Source organism: Melanotaenia boesemani, chromosome 6 (assembly GCF_017639745.1).
Source record: "Melanotaenia boesemani isolate fMelBoe1 chromosome 6, fMelBoe1.pri, whole genome shotgun sequence".
NCBI classification, from domain to species: Eukaryota; Metazoa; Chordata; class Actinopteri; order Atheriniformes; family Melanotaeniidae; genus Melanotaenia; species Melanotaenia boesemani.
Genome location: NC_055687.1, coordinates 18,192,230 through 18,208,319, shown reverse-complemented (window position 1 = coordinate 18,208,319; position 16,090 = coordinate 18,192,230). Strand labels below are relative to the sequence as shown.

General features: G+C 38.9%; 1 protein-coding gene across 1 annotated transcript in view; it reads left to right on the top strand.

Annotated features, from left to right (window-relative positions):
* Positions 1-16,090, top strand: part of kcnn3 (potassium intermediate/small conductance calcium-activated channel, subfamily N, member 3) — a 65,384-nt gene that overhangs the window by 43,877 nt on the left and 5,417 nt on the right. The window contains exons 7-8 of the mRNA XM_041988821.1: positions 5,792-5,902; positions 15,347-15,474. Coding sequence (XP_041844755.1) covers positions 5,792-5,902; positions 15,347-15,474 — 239 coding nt within the window. The remainder of the gene's footprint in view (positions 1-5,791; positions 5,903-15,346; positions 15,475-16,090) is intronic.

The following is a 16,090-nucleotide window of genomic DNA, read 5'->3' as shown; positions in this document are numbered from 1 at the left end:
TCTCTTCTTTCTCCCTCACATTCTCCCTGAGGCGGTGTCCTCGCCCTGTCCAAAGGTCAGCAGATTAGAGAACATGCTGTCATTTGCAAGAGAAATTCTGCCTTGTGTAATTTAGGCAATCCTTTCTGAATTAGCTTACATCTGTGCTTCTGTGTGTTTTGAGTGTGTAGGCGTGCAAACAAGAGCCTGTTAGTAGTTGATGTGTGTTTCTCTGTGTGTTATTTTCTTGTCTGTCCTCATTGCATAATGAAGGTCCTACCTTTCAATGTGCCATGTCCTCCCACTCTCACTTTCTCACTTTTTCTGTCAGTCTTCCTTTCTTCACCACTATCTACCTCTCATGTTTTATCAAATTTTTACTCTTTCTCTATCTTTTCTATTCTCCATCTCCCTTTCCCAGAGGGCACATGTTTATTTCTATGTACTGTCCATCTCCTTGTATCAGTGTTTAAGCGGCTGATTTCCCTGCTTGCTTCACTTCATGGGGGTTCCTCCCCTCATCAACTATTTCTTTCATTTTAGATCTTCCTTTATTATCTTTCCCATCTACTCTGTCATACAGTCTTCTTTTTTTATTTTTACTTCTTTCTATTGGCTTTTGGCAGTTACTGTATTTTCAAATGTATTATAATTAGATTTTTAATGGTTCTGCAGCTGAATGTCACATAATCTCATATTAACTATGAGTGTGGTAGCTTTTTGTTGTTTTCTTTATAACTTCAGGGAGGAAAAAATGAGACCCAAAACGTACATGTTTCCTGAGAATACTTCTCAGAGGATGGTGTATTTGCATGATGTAGCACTTGAGTGTATTCGAAGACTGAGTCTTCTGTCCAAGTGCTCATTTGACAGAGTGGAAATGTTTAATATTATAAAGCAGCTTGCTTGAAACATTGGAAGCATAATTTAAAAAAGAAAGAAAAAAAGAAAAGAGAAACAATAAAACTATGAATCAACATGAAGACAAAGGCATTGGTACATTTGCGTGTGAAGACTGCGATGCCTACTGACTGTGAGTCAGTTGTTAGACTATTATAAACTATTTAACAAACCCTTTTGAAAAATATCTTCATTAACAAATGGAAAATTAAAACTAATCACTTAAACAGTTCACATCAATTAATATCAATATGCATTGTTTCTTAATTGTAATTATTATTTATTTGTTTCTTTTGTAATTTCGTTGCACTTGTTGCAATGACAATAAAGTTCTAGTCAAAAAAAAGAAGATAATAATAAACTTAATTGGTACATAGCTGCTGGACTTAACCTAACTTTAATGTGTCCTAATCGAGCCGAATAAAATAAGTATATAAAATTATTAGACCCCAATCACCCAGGTTTTTAAGATAAACCAACAAAAGAAGGTAATAGTCTAACATAGTGTTGACTGCTGTTACCATTACTGCAGCAATTATTGTATTTCATTTGCAAACTTACATAAACTTCACTTGACTGTTGTTTGATTGCACCAAAAATAGTGAGCAATACTGAAAAGGATTCAAGAGGATTGTAGAAAATACCTACAATTACTCTAAAATAGAAAACTCCTGTCATGTTTAACAATGCATCTTCCACTGTGTTTGTTTATCTTTGAAAGCATTCAGTTAAATAAAGATAGATGATTCAGGTGGATTTCTTGGCCCCGTAACTCCTGTAATCTGCATGTGTATTCTTTCATCTTCACTGAGTCCAACCTCTTTATATTTGCCAGCTCACCTACTTTCTTCACCGTGTGGTCCATTAAATGTGTGAATAAACACACACTTTCACAAAGAAACACACAGACCCCCATTTGCTCGGTGAATCATCCAATGAATGTTTGAGATAGAGTACATCTCTAACTGTAACACACACAGACATAAAACAGGGGGTGGATACAGAGAGTCCCAAACCCACTGCTACAGACTGCAGCCCCCACGCAACACTGACACAGAACTTGACATACACACTCATATTTCTCCCACACATGCTCTCCCCTCATGTCACACACAAACACAATGTCCTCAGAGTGGTCAGAGTGTTTTATTTTTGTTGATCGTCAGATGGGGAGTGGGGATGTGGATAGACAGAAAAAGATGTAACTTCTGCTTGAGAGAGACCAAGTGCAGCAGGTCGTGGAAAAATAACATTGAGGTAAAAAACAAGATTATCTTTTTTTCAGATGAAAGATAATTTGATGCTGGGAAGACAGGTCAAGGCAGAAAACAGGACTTGACTTTTTTTTCCTTTTTTGGTTGGTTGGTTGGTTGAGAATTATTGTAATGACTTCCTATGAGTGAAATCCTCACTGATGTTTCTATGACAACCCATTACGACCAACATTGTTAGAATATACCATTGCCTTGAGGCTACCTGGGGGTGTTCCGGGTGTTAGTGTGTACATGTGGGTGGCTGTGAGTTGTTGTCAGTGCATGGATGCTGGTAGGGTAGACTGCTACAAAATACTGTGAATACAATTAGTTATATTTTGCATTTACATCCTGCAAAAGGTGAATTTCTAAATTGAATCATATTGGATAATGGTGTTCTGTTGTAAACATATAAGTGCTTATTAATGCAACTGTCAACAACATGTGCACCAATAAGTAGGGACAGGTGTGTGAGCACATAAATCAATGACCATGTGGTTGGATGCAGTTGTTATAGGGAGGTATGCTTGTCTAGGAGTTATACTTACACGTAAACCCTGATTATTACAGAAAATTCTAAATTGAGGCTTCATCAGCCGTTGCTTAAATATCCTTGGACTGTATGTAAATGCTAGAAACGCAGCTCAAACAACCACTCCAATGAAAATCGAGTTCTGACTTTGTCAATAGGTCCTCTGTGGTGTTTTTCATTAAAGCCTGATGAAAATACCAATAAGCACATCTTAGCCTGTGTAGATACTCTGAAATTTGTGTTAACTCTAGTTGTTTGGCAGAGAGGCTGGGATATTGTTTAAACACTCCCTGTACCATCTGCAGTATTACATCTGAACAGGTTGTGGTGTGGAGTCGAGCTGAGGCTTCTAACTAATTTGTGAAATATATACATTGATTAAAAGCTTTATAAACAATCCAATTCTTTTTGCTTTTTAGGATAATTCTAACTTATTGCATGTATATGTATGCATGTATAATTTTATGAAGAATGTCATCTTTTATGTCAATATCATAAATTTTAACTCCCTAAAAATCTGCATCTTATCAACTCCATGGATACAGCGTGTGTGAAATTAGCAGTTAGGGTCATGGTTGAGAATTTCAACGGCATGCTGAGGAAAATTACCATTAAAATCTTTACTTTCGATTTAGTTTGAATTTTGTAAAACACTAAGAAACCAATCAAGTCAAGTTGCAAAAGCCATGACAAAGTTGACAGCATGACACACGTTATATTCAACATTAAAAACCTGTTATTGGCTGTTTGATAACACAGTCATGAGTGTGTTTGAGATGAACAGAAGGTAAAGTAGGGTTAATTTCAGTATCAATATATGTGCACATATTAAATGAAGCAAAGGTGAAGGGTTTAATCTACTTGGCCTGAAAGCATAAAGGATTTATTTTGTTTTTAAATTTATCAATTTCATAGGCAGAGATTACTTTTCAAAGGTTTAATTAAAGTGGGGGAGTGGGAGTATATATAAAGTGTTTCTATGGCCTGTGTGTAAAAGATGGTGACGACACCTATTTCTTTGTAGACTACAATTTTAAAGAAAATCAGAAATTATAAGATGTCAAATTTAGGCATGCATATAAGGTAGAGACTTGTAAATTTGTCAATTGTTTTCTCTAAATGGGACCATTTTTTACAAAAATTAACATAGTAACCTATTAATGACTAGCAAATGAGGCACTTAACCCCTTATGAAAATGTTTACAGAAGAAACAAATCTTGTGAAAACTGAGGTTATATTCTCATAGAACTTTTAATAGTCAGTAATACTTTTATCCTCCTGTTGAGCAGGTTCTTTAATTTAATATCTTTAATTTGCTGTGTTGAGTTTGAAGTTGCACAATAAAGGAAAACATTTTTAGTGTGAATACCCACCCCAAATCCCCCTTCTATGTCTCCCCTCTGACCTGTTTTGAAACTATTTTCTGCTGTTTGTTCTTCTTTGCTCAGTGCAAAAGTTGAAAGACTTTACCTGGAGTGTGTGGATATAACAGATAAGCACAGATGGGTGATTCCCCATTTTCTGACAGCTAGGTAGAAGGCTGTGCTGCACTGGAGGAAGTGAAGGAAACACCCAGACAGGCGTAGGAAACAAATCACAGCAGCACAGCCATCGTCAGCCGTGTCACTGTGTGGAGATTGTGCAGGGAACCCTGCTGGAATTAAACGGATGCAGGCGTAGACACAAACACACACACACATACACATATATATGTGTGTGTGTGTGTATGCTTATTAACACAAGCATGCACATACATACAGAGCTTGTCTTGATCAATCAGTCTCCTACTGTTTCTGACTGAGGAGAACCATTTTGAACACATGCACAGAAACAGTGACTGCACGTGTGCATGTTGCACTGCTTGTTGATTGAGGGATTTTTTTTCCTTAAGCACAGTCTCATATGAATGCTCTGCGGGTTTTCCTTTGGCTCTCATCATATTTTATTCATAGTTTTCATATAAACACAAATAGACTGGGTGAGTATATAGTCGTGGGCACTAATGCCTGTTTGTGTGTTGCATTTCACCGGACCCAACTTATTTTTGGCAAATCTGCGTTGTCTTTTCAGAGTGTGCACGATAAAGTCTTAGCTATTTTTTTACACATTTCAAGAAGGATGCATGCTCTATTGAGTTAGTTCTCTAACTCCTGTTTTTCTCTTTATATGCCTTTTTTTTCTCAAACTCTTTCTCTCCCATTATGAGATGCATGCACTTACAAGCAGGAAGGATGCCACTTATGCACTTTCATTAAACACTCTTAATCTTAATTCATTGCTTATCAGGAGATATGTGACCTCATTAACATTGACTTCTTCTTCATCTTTCTCTCCTTGTATTGCATGCACGCATACCCTCGCCTCCTGCATTCATCCCTCTTCTCAACCACCCTCCATGTTTCCTTCCTTCCCTATTTATATTTACTCACAGCTCTCCCCTCTCTTCATCTTTTCTTCCCTTCTTTCTTTCCTCTCGGTGCCTGCTCCTTCAGAGGAACCTGTGAGCACTCAGCAGCCCCATTCAAAACAGTGTCTAATCTGAAAGTTAATTAAGTCTGTCTTCCTCCTTGTGTTCCTGCTCCTCTTTTCCTCTCAAGCATGTCTTTCTGGTTGAGAGACTGCTGTCACTCTCCCAAATGAATTTGCCATATGTCCCATGTGGGTTGAGTTGGAATACAGACAAACTGCTCTGTGTTTTACACTTTTGCACGTCCTGTAGGCCTCAAGCCTCTGGTGAGAAGCGAAAACTGACACCATGTAATTCAGATCGACAGCATATAATTAAATGAAAGTAGGTGGTGTCAATCTTAGATTATTTTTTTATCTATAATGGGCATATTTTTCAGCTACATATAGAGGCAATGTAGAAGGTATCTCACAGCAGATGGATTGGTAATGAAAATAGACTTGGCTTGCCTCTCAACATGAAGAAATGTGGATCTGCAACAGAGCTATCCCTCATAATCCTCTCCTCTCTCCAGTCACTTCTCCTTCTGTCATTCGGATCCTGTCCTTAAAGTTGTCCTTGCTTCCTGAAATCATCTGGGCTAATTCTCTATCCAAAACTGACTACTGACTGTTTTCTCCTCTTCTCCTTCTCCCACCGGCTTCCCTTTTGTCTCGTAGGGTGCGGGCTGTACGGCTCTGGTCGTTGCCGTGGTAGCCAGGAAGCTGGAGCTGACCAAGGCTGAGAAGCATGTACATAACTTCATGATGGACACACAACTTACCAAGAGGGTGTGTAGGCTTTTGTGTTGTCAGTGGTGTGAATGAGGCTGCTACACTGTAGCTATTAGTTAGAGCATACATACTTTTGGTGTTTCTGCACTATATTTTTGTATTCATGTGGAGTTGAGAGCCTGGTTGAACTGATTGTTCACCCTCCCTGACCACTTCATCACGCTATCAGCCTGTGTTGTTGTGACAAAGTGCCATGCTATTTGAGTGAGCGAAGGCAATAAAAGGTCATCTCTATAAGGCTCTTTCTGTGCTGTTCTCACTTACCATCTCTCTTTTTCTTTCCATCTACGATCTTTCTCCTCCCACATGGCCATCCTTCCACCTTCCCTTTCCTCTGACATTTGTCTCTCTTACAGTAAATCCTTCTCTCTCTCTCCTTCACTGTCTCTGCCACCCTCTGTCCTCTCCTTTTCTTGCCCCCTCCCCACCTCCCCCCCACCATCTCTCACTCCCATCCTCCTCCAGTCCTTTTCAATTTTTCATACTGCTGAAAGACCCAAGTTTTAAAAATAGCTCTCATATCAAATATGTAGGGTACATTATGGCAGCAGGGTTCTCTGGGTGACAGAGAGGGGAAGAATGATCAATAATTTGAGTGTGGATAAACTATCGACAGAGGAGCCGAATGTATTTATTGGAGTCAGACTCTCACCTCATCTGCTGTCGCTACTCAGATCAAACAAAGTCTGTTTTCACAAGACATTTAACACCCATAATAATGTGCTATATGAGTGTGTGTTTGTGCACATGTTTGTGTGTATGATCTGGTATTTAATTATATGTAAAGCAGGGGTGCTTTTCTAATGTTGACTGTAAAAATTACAACAAGTAATTACTGCTACCTTTATAGCATGTTGATTTTAGCCTTTTAAAGTGGAGTGCTATTTTTCCAAATTGTTTCTATTGGTGAAGCCACTGGTCCACCCCTTTAGTCCAGGATTTCTGCCACTATCTGTAACTTTTTTGGCTTTTTGATAGATTTTTTTTAAACAATGAAAGGATTTAGCCTAATATGTAATTTTTATTTTTTGCAGTTCAACTGATGTTTAGAAGTTAACAATATGTTTAACATATTGCTGTTTGACCTGACAGACCAGATGGTTTGCTACATCAAACCATATGGAAATTCACTGTTGAAGCAGCTTGAAATTAGGCAGTTGTTCTGCAATATTTTGCAGGTGAAATACAGTATGTTAATCACCCTTTATATCAGAATATTTTAATACTAAAACCTTTCATTACACACCTGTCAGAAGAAAAGAAAAAAAAAGCTTTTTCCAAAGAATGATACGCTCACTGTTTTTGCTTTGCTTTTTTCAACTAATAAAATACTATCCAGCTCTTATAAAAGTAATGCTATATCATCTATTATAACATCCATATAATAATCACTGTTCTGTGTCGCGCCTGAAATCCATCCATAGCGGCTGGTCCCCAGTATAGTTAGATGCACAGCTGAGTTATCTCTATAGCTTGTCATGGCCATTTAATTGGACTATCATCCTTGTCCTGATTTACATACATAAAATGGAGTTATTGACCGAAGTATATACCCAAGTACATTCATTCATCCATCCATCTTCTAATGCTTATCCGAGGTTGGGACACGTGCAGCAGCTGAAGTAGAGAAGGGCAGATGTCCTTCGCCACTTCTTCCAGCTCATCCAGGGGAATCCTGAGGCATCCAGGAGGCCTCCTAACCAAATGCCACCTAATCTGGGTTTTTTCAAAGTGGAAGAGCAGCAGCTCTACTCTGAGCCCTCCTGGATGACCTAGCTTCTCACCCTATCTCTTAAGGCGATCCCAGCCACCCTGCAGATAAAATTTTGGATGCTTGTTTTTATTCTTTTGGTCACTACCTACAGATCATGACATTGACTAGGATGGGAATGTAGATCAACTGGTAAATTGAGAGCTTCCCCTTTTGGCTCAGCTCCTCTTTCACCATGACAGATGGATGCAGAGCCCAAATCACTGCAGGCGCTGCACCAATGATCTCCCACTCCATTCTTTCCTCCCTTGTGAACAAGACCCCGAAATACTTGAACTCCTCCATTTGGGGCAGGATCTCATTCCTAACCCAGGAAGGTCATTCCACCCTTTTTTGACTGAGGACCATGGTCTCAGGATTGGAGGTGCTGATAGTTTCCCCAGCCGCTTTACACTCAGCTGCAAACCATTTCAGTGAGAGCTGAAGATCACAACTTGATGAAGCAAACAGGAACACATTAGCTGCAGAAAGCAGAGACTCAGTTCTCAGTCCACCAAACTAGACCCCCTCAACACCTTGACTGCACCTAGAACTTCTGTCCCTAAAAGTTATGAACACAATCGCTGACAAAAGAGCAGTCGTGACTGAGTCTAACACTCACCAGAAACAGTTCCCACTTATTGCTGGCAATGCAGACTAAGCTCTGACACTGGTTGTACAGAGACCAAACATCCCTTATGAGAAGGCCAGGTACTCCATACCCCTGAAGCACTCCCCACAGGACTCCCTGAGGGACACAGTCCCTTTTCCTTCTCCAAGCAAATCTATAGTTTAAGGAGATATTTTATCTTTATCTGAATTGGGTTTGTCTGCCATCTCACCTGAAGTAAACAGTTGCCATCTAAATCTGGAAAATTAGGGGGAAATTCAGACAGGGGAAACATTAAATACTCTTATTAAGGGGTTTGTGCTAATGCTATTCATTCTGTACATAAAAAAATAATTTATCTTTTTATTTATTATTATCACTAGTTTTCAGTTAAGTTCAACTAAGGCTAAAGAGGTGATTGTGATATTCTCAAGCATGCAGAGACAACTGGCAGAGGCTGTTACCACCACTATTCGAGGGAAACTGGTGTAGATAGTGGGGGAGTATGTGGGAACAGTCTTTGATGGTCTTCTGAGGTTTTCCACAAACACAGAGGAGATCCTTAAGAAGTGTCACCAGAGACAATATCTTCTCAGGATGCTAAACTCCTTCAGAGTAAAAAAATATATTGCCTTGACCTTTTGTCATTTGTGCTTTGAGAGCATGCTGACTTTCTCTTTCATCTCCTGGTTTTTCTCAGTCAGCCTGCAAGATCGATCACATTTACTCAACATCACTACTATTTGCTCTAAAATCACTGGACACCTTGTCAGAGCTCTGGTTGCCTGTAGCCGACGAACAATGCACACAGCCCACAGGATTATACAGGACCCATCACATACCCTACACTCTTCTCTGAGTGGCTCCTGTCAGGCCGCAGGCTGCGTTGTCCACGCTGCAGAACACAAAGGAGAAGGTCCACCTCTGTCCCCACTGCAGTCCAGCTCTTGAACACTGACCCCACTCTGTTCAAATATTACACTCCTGCTCCTGAATGCACATAGTACTTCAACCTAAGCACAGGACACTTTGACACTGACAGCTCCTGGAATGGCTATATTCTGATTTTAGCATTTTCTGTATGCTTTTAAGCATCAGACACTGTGTGTGTTGTCTGATGTCCTGTCTGTCCTTTTAATCACACTGCTCCTTATGCAATTTAATTTAATTTAATTTAATTTAATTTAATTTAATTTAATTTAATTTAATTTAATTTAATTTAATTTAATTGTCATTTTGGCTGTGCATATAAGGGGTGGGACCAAGTCATAGTTTTCTAAGTGGTAAGTCTCAAGTTTCAAGTCAAGGCAAGTCCAAAGTCCTTATTTTTTTTATTAAAGACTAAAATTTTTTAATCCCAAACAATATGCTTCTCACCAGGCAACAGTATACATCAGTAACAGATTCCAAGCTACATTTAGAAATTAGTCATTGATTTTTAAAGGATTATAATTTCCAACTGCTTATCTGGCTATCAGTAAACCTGGATACACTTGACTGTATTTTGGCCTCAGGCTTAAAACAAATTGGTTTAATCAAACATACAGTAATCTGGCGGAAATGTTTTTTTACTCCTACTTTTTCATAATAATTTCTCCGATCATTTCCTTTTGAAGGCAGTTTTTTCCGTCTTGTTTTAGCAGCGCTCTCTCTCAGTGTTTTTAAACTCAACTAACTCTTTTTGTATAATTTCAATTAAAATTTGATGAAGCATCTTTTTGACAAATTTTGCATTATTAATAATTGTTCATTGTTAACCACCTCCCTTTTTAATTTGTATGTTTATGAGCTATTGTACAGTTTTTTTTTCCCCCCATACCTTTTGGCAGTTAAATACAAATACACATTGTGGTACACCTCACTGGGAATCACTGACATTAAGATCAGGAAAATTCACCAGAAGTCCAGAGGTCTTTAATTAGTTTCTACAATATTAAATATTTTCTAAGGTATATATTGCAAAAATGTAGAAAGTACTGTCAGTGATCACATTATATTAGTTCATAAAAAGATTATATCTTCCATTTTAAACTGAATATCATGCTTAAATGAGTAAATTATGATCATAACAAAACCAGTCACCAAGTCACGGAGGTGTCATACAACAATATAACATAATACAATTTGCATAATACAACAATAGCTTGGTGACATTTCCTTGAAAGGGTCTACGGTTTGTGTAGCTGTAATTATCTCTTTCCTTCTATCATTTACAGACCAATGAATAAAGCTGTTGTGTCTTCATTGATATACATTACAGGGACCATTCTTTGCCATATCATCGTAACAAGGGAGCATAATCAGTCCAAGCTTTGTAATGAATAATGTAACAATAGCACCTGCCATCATATGTGTGAGCGCACATAAATAGACAGAAAAACACACACACTGGCTTTCTACCTCAGTGAAACGCTGTCACATTCCCTTTGAAGGATTAACAGGAATGTCAGTTAAATGCCAAAGAGGGAAGCATTCAGCTGATCTGATCAAGGCCGTTGTGTAATGAGTCTTGGGTGTGGCTGTGTACCAGCACCCAAACTGCAGCAAGCCAAGCCACCCTGGCTCCCTCATCACACCACAAGAATAACTTTTTTTCCTATATTTGTTTAGTAAACTGATCATTTCTAGTTGAAACACGTGCAGTTTTTTTCTTTCCTTGACACTGGCTGACACAAACTTCAGAATATTTTCCCTTTGAATCATTTGAGTGTTCTGTGCTTTCATCCTCAGATCAGATTTTAAGACATCATGAGAGAAGCTGAAAATTTAAATTCATGTGCAGTGCAGGCGGTAAACGGAATAACTGATAACCTTATCAGAGAGGGTGATGGCTCATTCAGAGTTCAATGCACAGGGTTAAATTTCAATTAGCGCTCACTCAGGCAATCTCCCTTGATGGAATTAAAAACAATGTTAATTAAACAACAGTTAATGCAACTTGTCAGTCTATGAGGTATGAAGTGCTCATGTTTGATGTAAAGACTTGTTTTCTTCAGGCTCTGCGTTCAAGGTGTGTTTAAAAGGCAGTAGCGTTCTGTGTCTCAAGCTTATACTATTGGTTATTTCAGAGCTCTGCTGGATGTCCATCTGCAGAGATTACCTCAGACATTCACAGAGCACACTCCACGCTGGAAAATAAAAGCAGGGCACACTTACTGCAGTTGCCAAGTCATCTGAAAGCCATGTCCATCCTTTTCATCACACTGCAGTGTTTATTAAATGTATCTCATTGAAGCAATGAGCCAATTGACTGAATATGACAGAGTCAAGCTTTTGAAATGTTTCTGAAAAGGTGGAAACGGTCTATTCAAGATTACACACAGAAATGTATTCCACTTCCACAGTGGACCATTGGTTAATTTGGAGCACATTTAGACATCCCTGTGGTATATTTAGGGCTGCACCCTCTCTGAATATTCAGAGAGTACTCTGGGCTCTGGCCAAAGAGGAGGTGCTGCAATGCTTTCCAATGTTTACACCACCAGTCAAATGGGAGCAATCTAACCCCTGAAGATTTCTTGTAAGCTAGCTTCCACTTCATACTGTAAAAATAACTCCTCTTTCTATAGCTTTTCAATTCACACTCAAGCCAGATGAATCACAAGTTGCATAGACTGTAACACACTATGAATGAATTCATTCAGCTCAATTGATGTTTCCAGTTTTTCCAGACAGAACCTGTGTTTACTCAACACTGTGGGGGTTTATGTAGCTTCTTTATATGGTGCTTTGGAAATTACCTAGTATTTGAGTTTTTACTAAATGCAGTTAAATTATTGGGTTTATCTTTGATTTGCTTTTAAATGTATCCTCCTGCTCTTTGCCTCAGATTTGGAGATATTTTCCTTTTGTTGGCATGCACAAACATGTGACCAGTTTTGTTTTCCTAAAGGGTTGTGAGACCTGTCTCTTCTGTTTTTTACCACATCAGTGAGGGGAAGGTCAGAGCAGGTAAGGCCACGTGTCACTATTGCACATGGATGAGGTTGTTTCCACGGTAATTGACCTGTTTGTTTTTGTTTTTCCTCTCCTAGAAAGCACCATGACACCTCATTGCTAATTGCACGCACAGGCTGTTAAGGCTTACATATGTCAGAAGGGTTTATCACCTTAACTTTTTCTGTGCTGATGTCTTTATTTAAAAAAAATTCTTATTTTGCTCATTATTTCTTCATCCATGATAGTAGTATTCATACAATTTAAGTCCATTTAGGAGTATACACAAAACATATATTGTTACTATTGTTACTGTTTTCTGTTACTACATCTTTAAAAATTTCTCTATTTGTACTGATTGATTTATACTCAGCAATATGTCATCAAGTGCCTAACAAGCTGAGATGTGGGAACCCCTCAAATAAACAGATTTCACATGTACCTGCCATAAGGTGTGCTATGTAGGGGAGCAGCCAGAACAGATCTTTGACCCAAACCGACCATATGGCCACAACTTGGTTGTTCAAATTCAGTCCATATGGTGCAGGAATGGCTGCTGCTGCCATCGTTTGGTTCCTCACGGAGTATTGTTAGCACTTCATGTTGAGTCTTTCATTTTCATAAATGGAGTTGCCATTTTTGCTGCACTTTTTTACTCTCATTCCCAGGAAGAGAGAGTAAATAAGTAGTGTGGTAGTATTGGCGAGGTGGGGGGTGGGTATCTGGAAAATGCAGTCTGGTGTTATCAGTGACTGTTATTTGCACATGAAGCATGTCATCATTTATCATATTTCTCTAACCCTGCAGCGACTGATCAAGCGATAGAAATGAGCTTTGCAAGATGAAAGCCGTTCGGTGGCCTTACATTTCTGTGATGCACATTAGATGCACATTCATTGTCTTGGAATTCAAATTTAATGAAAATACATGTACTGCAGTCACTATTGCTGGGCTATATAAGTTTATCAGGACTCACTTTATTGTTGAACAGATACAGTATTCTCAGAAAACTCTAAATGAAGCCCGTTTTGTCTTTCTCAGAGGAATGTATGAGTGTGCACTGTTAAGTAGTTTTTAGGTCTAGAATTATCCCTAATGTCCTGAAGTACCATACATTGAAAAGAATTTTTTTCTGGTTCGTTTGTTAAATTTTTAGACCACCATAACTAATTAATGTAACACAACCAGGTGAGCATTCAGTCGTCTTTGAGGTCTTTTGTTGTCTCAGCAAGCAATTCAGAAGCATCTTTTAATGAAATCTTGACTTCCTTAAAAGACTTCTATCTGTATCATTGTATGAAGAAAGTATATTCCAAATAACTTGCAGCAGATTTGGGAGTTGATCTTCAGTCCATACTTAACCTAAAGAGGTCCAACAAGCTTATCCTAAAGGGTGGCACTCTTCCTCTCTTAAGTGTTGCCCATTGTCCATTAGTGATCAGCTACAGATGCATCCGTCTGCCCTATCTAGTCACTCTCATGTCATCTGTTCATAAAACCCTTCAGAAAATCTGTTTTACACATTTTTTACGTAGTATTGATACTTCAACTTGTGAATCTTATTCGGTGGAGGTCATGTTTTATCCTTTAGTTTGGCCATGTCGCTAGACACTTGTATGTATGGATACTCCAAGCAGGCTGCTGCAGTGACTGTCGCTGGAGTATAAACACTGCAAAGCTGGAAGATTCACATTTTATGATTATCAAGTCTTCTGTTTGTAAGATCATGGTGTTTACTATAGTTATTTTCTCAAATTCTTAACTATCTCATGAGCAATAAATGTGTCTGAGTGGTAGTCTACAATTTTACCTTGCCTAATGATTATGCACACCTTGGTATGAGGTGTTAGTCACATTTGGTCACACCTTCCCTCGTCACACACATACAGACTAACTGGATCTTCATATGAATCGGTGTTATAAAATAGTAATAGAAATTATTTTATTTGTTTTGATAAATAAAATATGAAAACATGAAGAAGTAGCTGAATGAGGATTTACACTCAAAATATCAGTAGAACAGCAGCTCCTTTTTGGTTTGACATCCTCTGTGTCATTGAAAACACATCTGCAAGGCCCACGGCCTTCTACGCTCTTCATGTGTCGCCAGACGTGTGTGTATGTCTGCATGTGTGTATGTGTAGGCGTGTATATGAGTGAGCAGTCCTTGACTGGGGTGTATGGGTGCTGATTAGCCAAGCTGCCGGGGTCTTTTGTGCTCTTCAGACGGGGGTATAATTGTTCTTTGTTCCGTGTTCAACATCTCTTTGAAGTCTCTCATTCAATTTATGTTCTTACAGTTTCTTTGTGCCTTCTCTCTTCACTATAGAATACACCCTCGCCTTCTTCGTTGGGTGTCAGACCCTTGTGTTGTAATTATGTTGCACCCTATAGATACATACTACATGAAGCGGATATGGATGTACGCAGATTCATGTTAAAGAGTCTTGATTCTTTTACACAGATAGTGACCTGGTGTTAACTTGGAAACTTTGAATCAGTTTTTAATTTTAACACATTTAGATGGCCCAACTAAAAGCACCCAAAGTGCATGGAAATTGAGAAAAATAGCCTCTTTGGACTGGCTTTTCATTAGACACCATCTTTTTATTGGCCATGTCTCTAATTTTTCTTCTCAGCAGGGATGAGAAATGTCTTTGGCAGGTAGTTTAAGAGCAGTGACTCAGCCACATTAGTTTCTCTTATTTGTAGTTATGATTAAACAGGAGATCACTGGTTTTAATAAACTATGATGGGACTATGGTGAATTACCTAATCCAGCCTAGATAATGCTGTCCATCCAAATAAGTATAATCTGGCATGTAGACATAGCAAGAGAAGAGAGGAGTGTGTGAACGAGGGACTCCTGTTGGTTCTTATTGCCAATTTCCCTAAGGACAGAGCTGTGAATGCCCACATAAAAAACACTGGCAAGCATGCTGGAATATTTATTTGAGACAAAGAGAACAAGGGCAGCCTCTGAAAAGACAAAAAGATAGTTCAGTGTTATTTTTCTTTGCAGAGACAATAAAGGAGGCAAAAAGAGGGGGAGAATAAGACCAGGCAGACCTGTTGCCTGCTTTGGTTGCCAAGGACTACCTGTTGCTAATAAATGTTTTCATACATGTTTTTTGTCTGGAGACAGATAAAGAATGCAGCGGCTAACGTGCTGAGAGAGACCTGGCTCATCTACAAGCACACCAAGCTGATAAGGAAGATCGACCACTCCAGAGTCCGCAAACACCAGCGGAAGTTCCTCCAGGCTATACATCAGTGAGGCGACACCTCACACACACCCACATCCACATGCTTGTGTGCATATAAGCACGTGAACACAACTGTGCATGCCGCTGAGCAGATGAAGCCTTTGAAATCAACTGTACTTTCTGTCCGCCCACAGTTTGAATCCACACTGATAATCAGATGAAATGCACTAATCCCCACACACACTTGCAAACACAAAATTATTCATTATCTACTAAAGGGCAAGTTCACTCTAGCCAAATACAATTGTGCGGCTGGATGGTCAGTGCGCTGTACTCCATTAGAGGCACTCTGATCATTATCATCTGTAACTATGAGCGTGAAAGATACACGTACATACATCAGAACTTAATCACACACTTTACTAACATGTTTCACTGATCCCGTTAAATTCTAATTTTGCTAAAAGATGCATAAATATGCCCAGTCCTACCATCTAAATTACATGTTCCTTTATTATATCTTGCTCCTTTCATCTCTAACAGTTTCAACACATAAGTAAGTGCCTTCAAAAGCCAGAGTCAAGAGACCCAAGTCTGTTAATTGTAACACAGAAAAGCTGCTCCTGACACATGTGGACTGTAGATGGGAAGAAAGCTCTGTAAGCACAGTAACAGGTTGATTT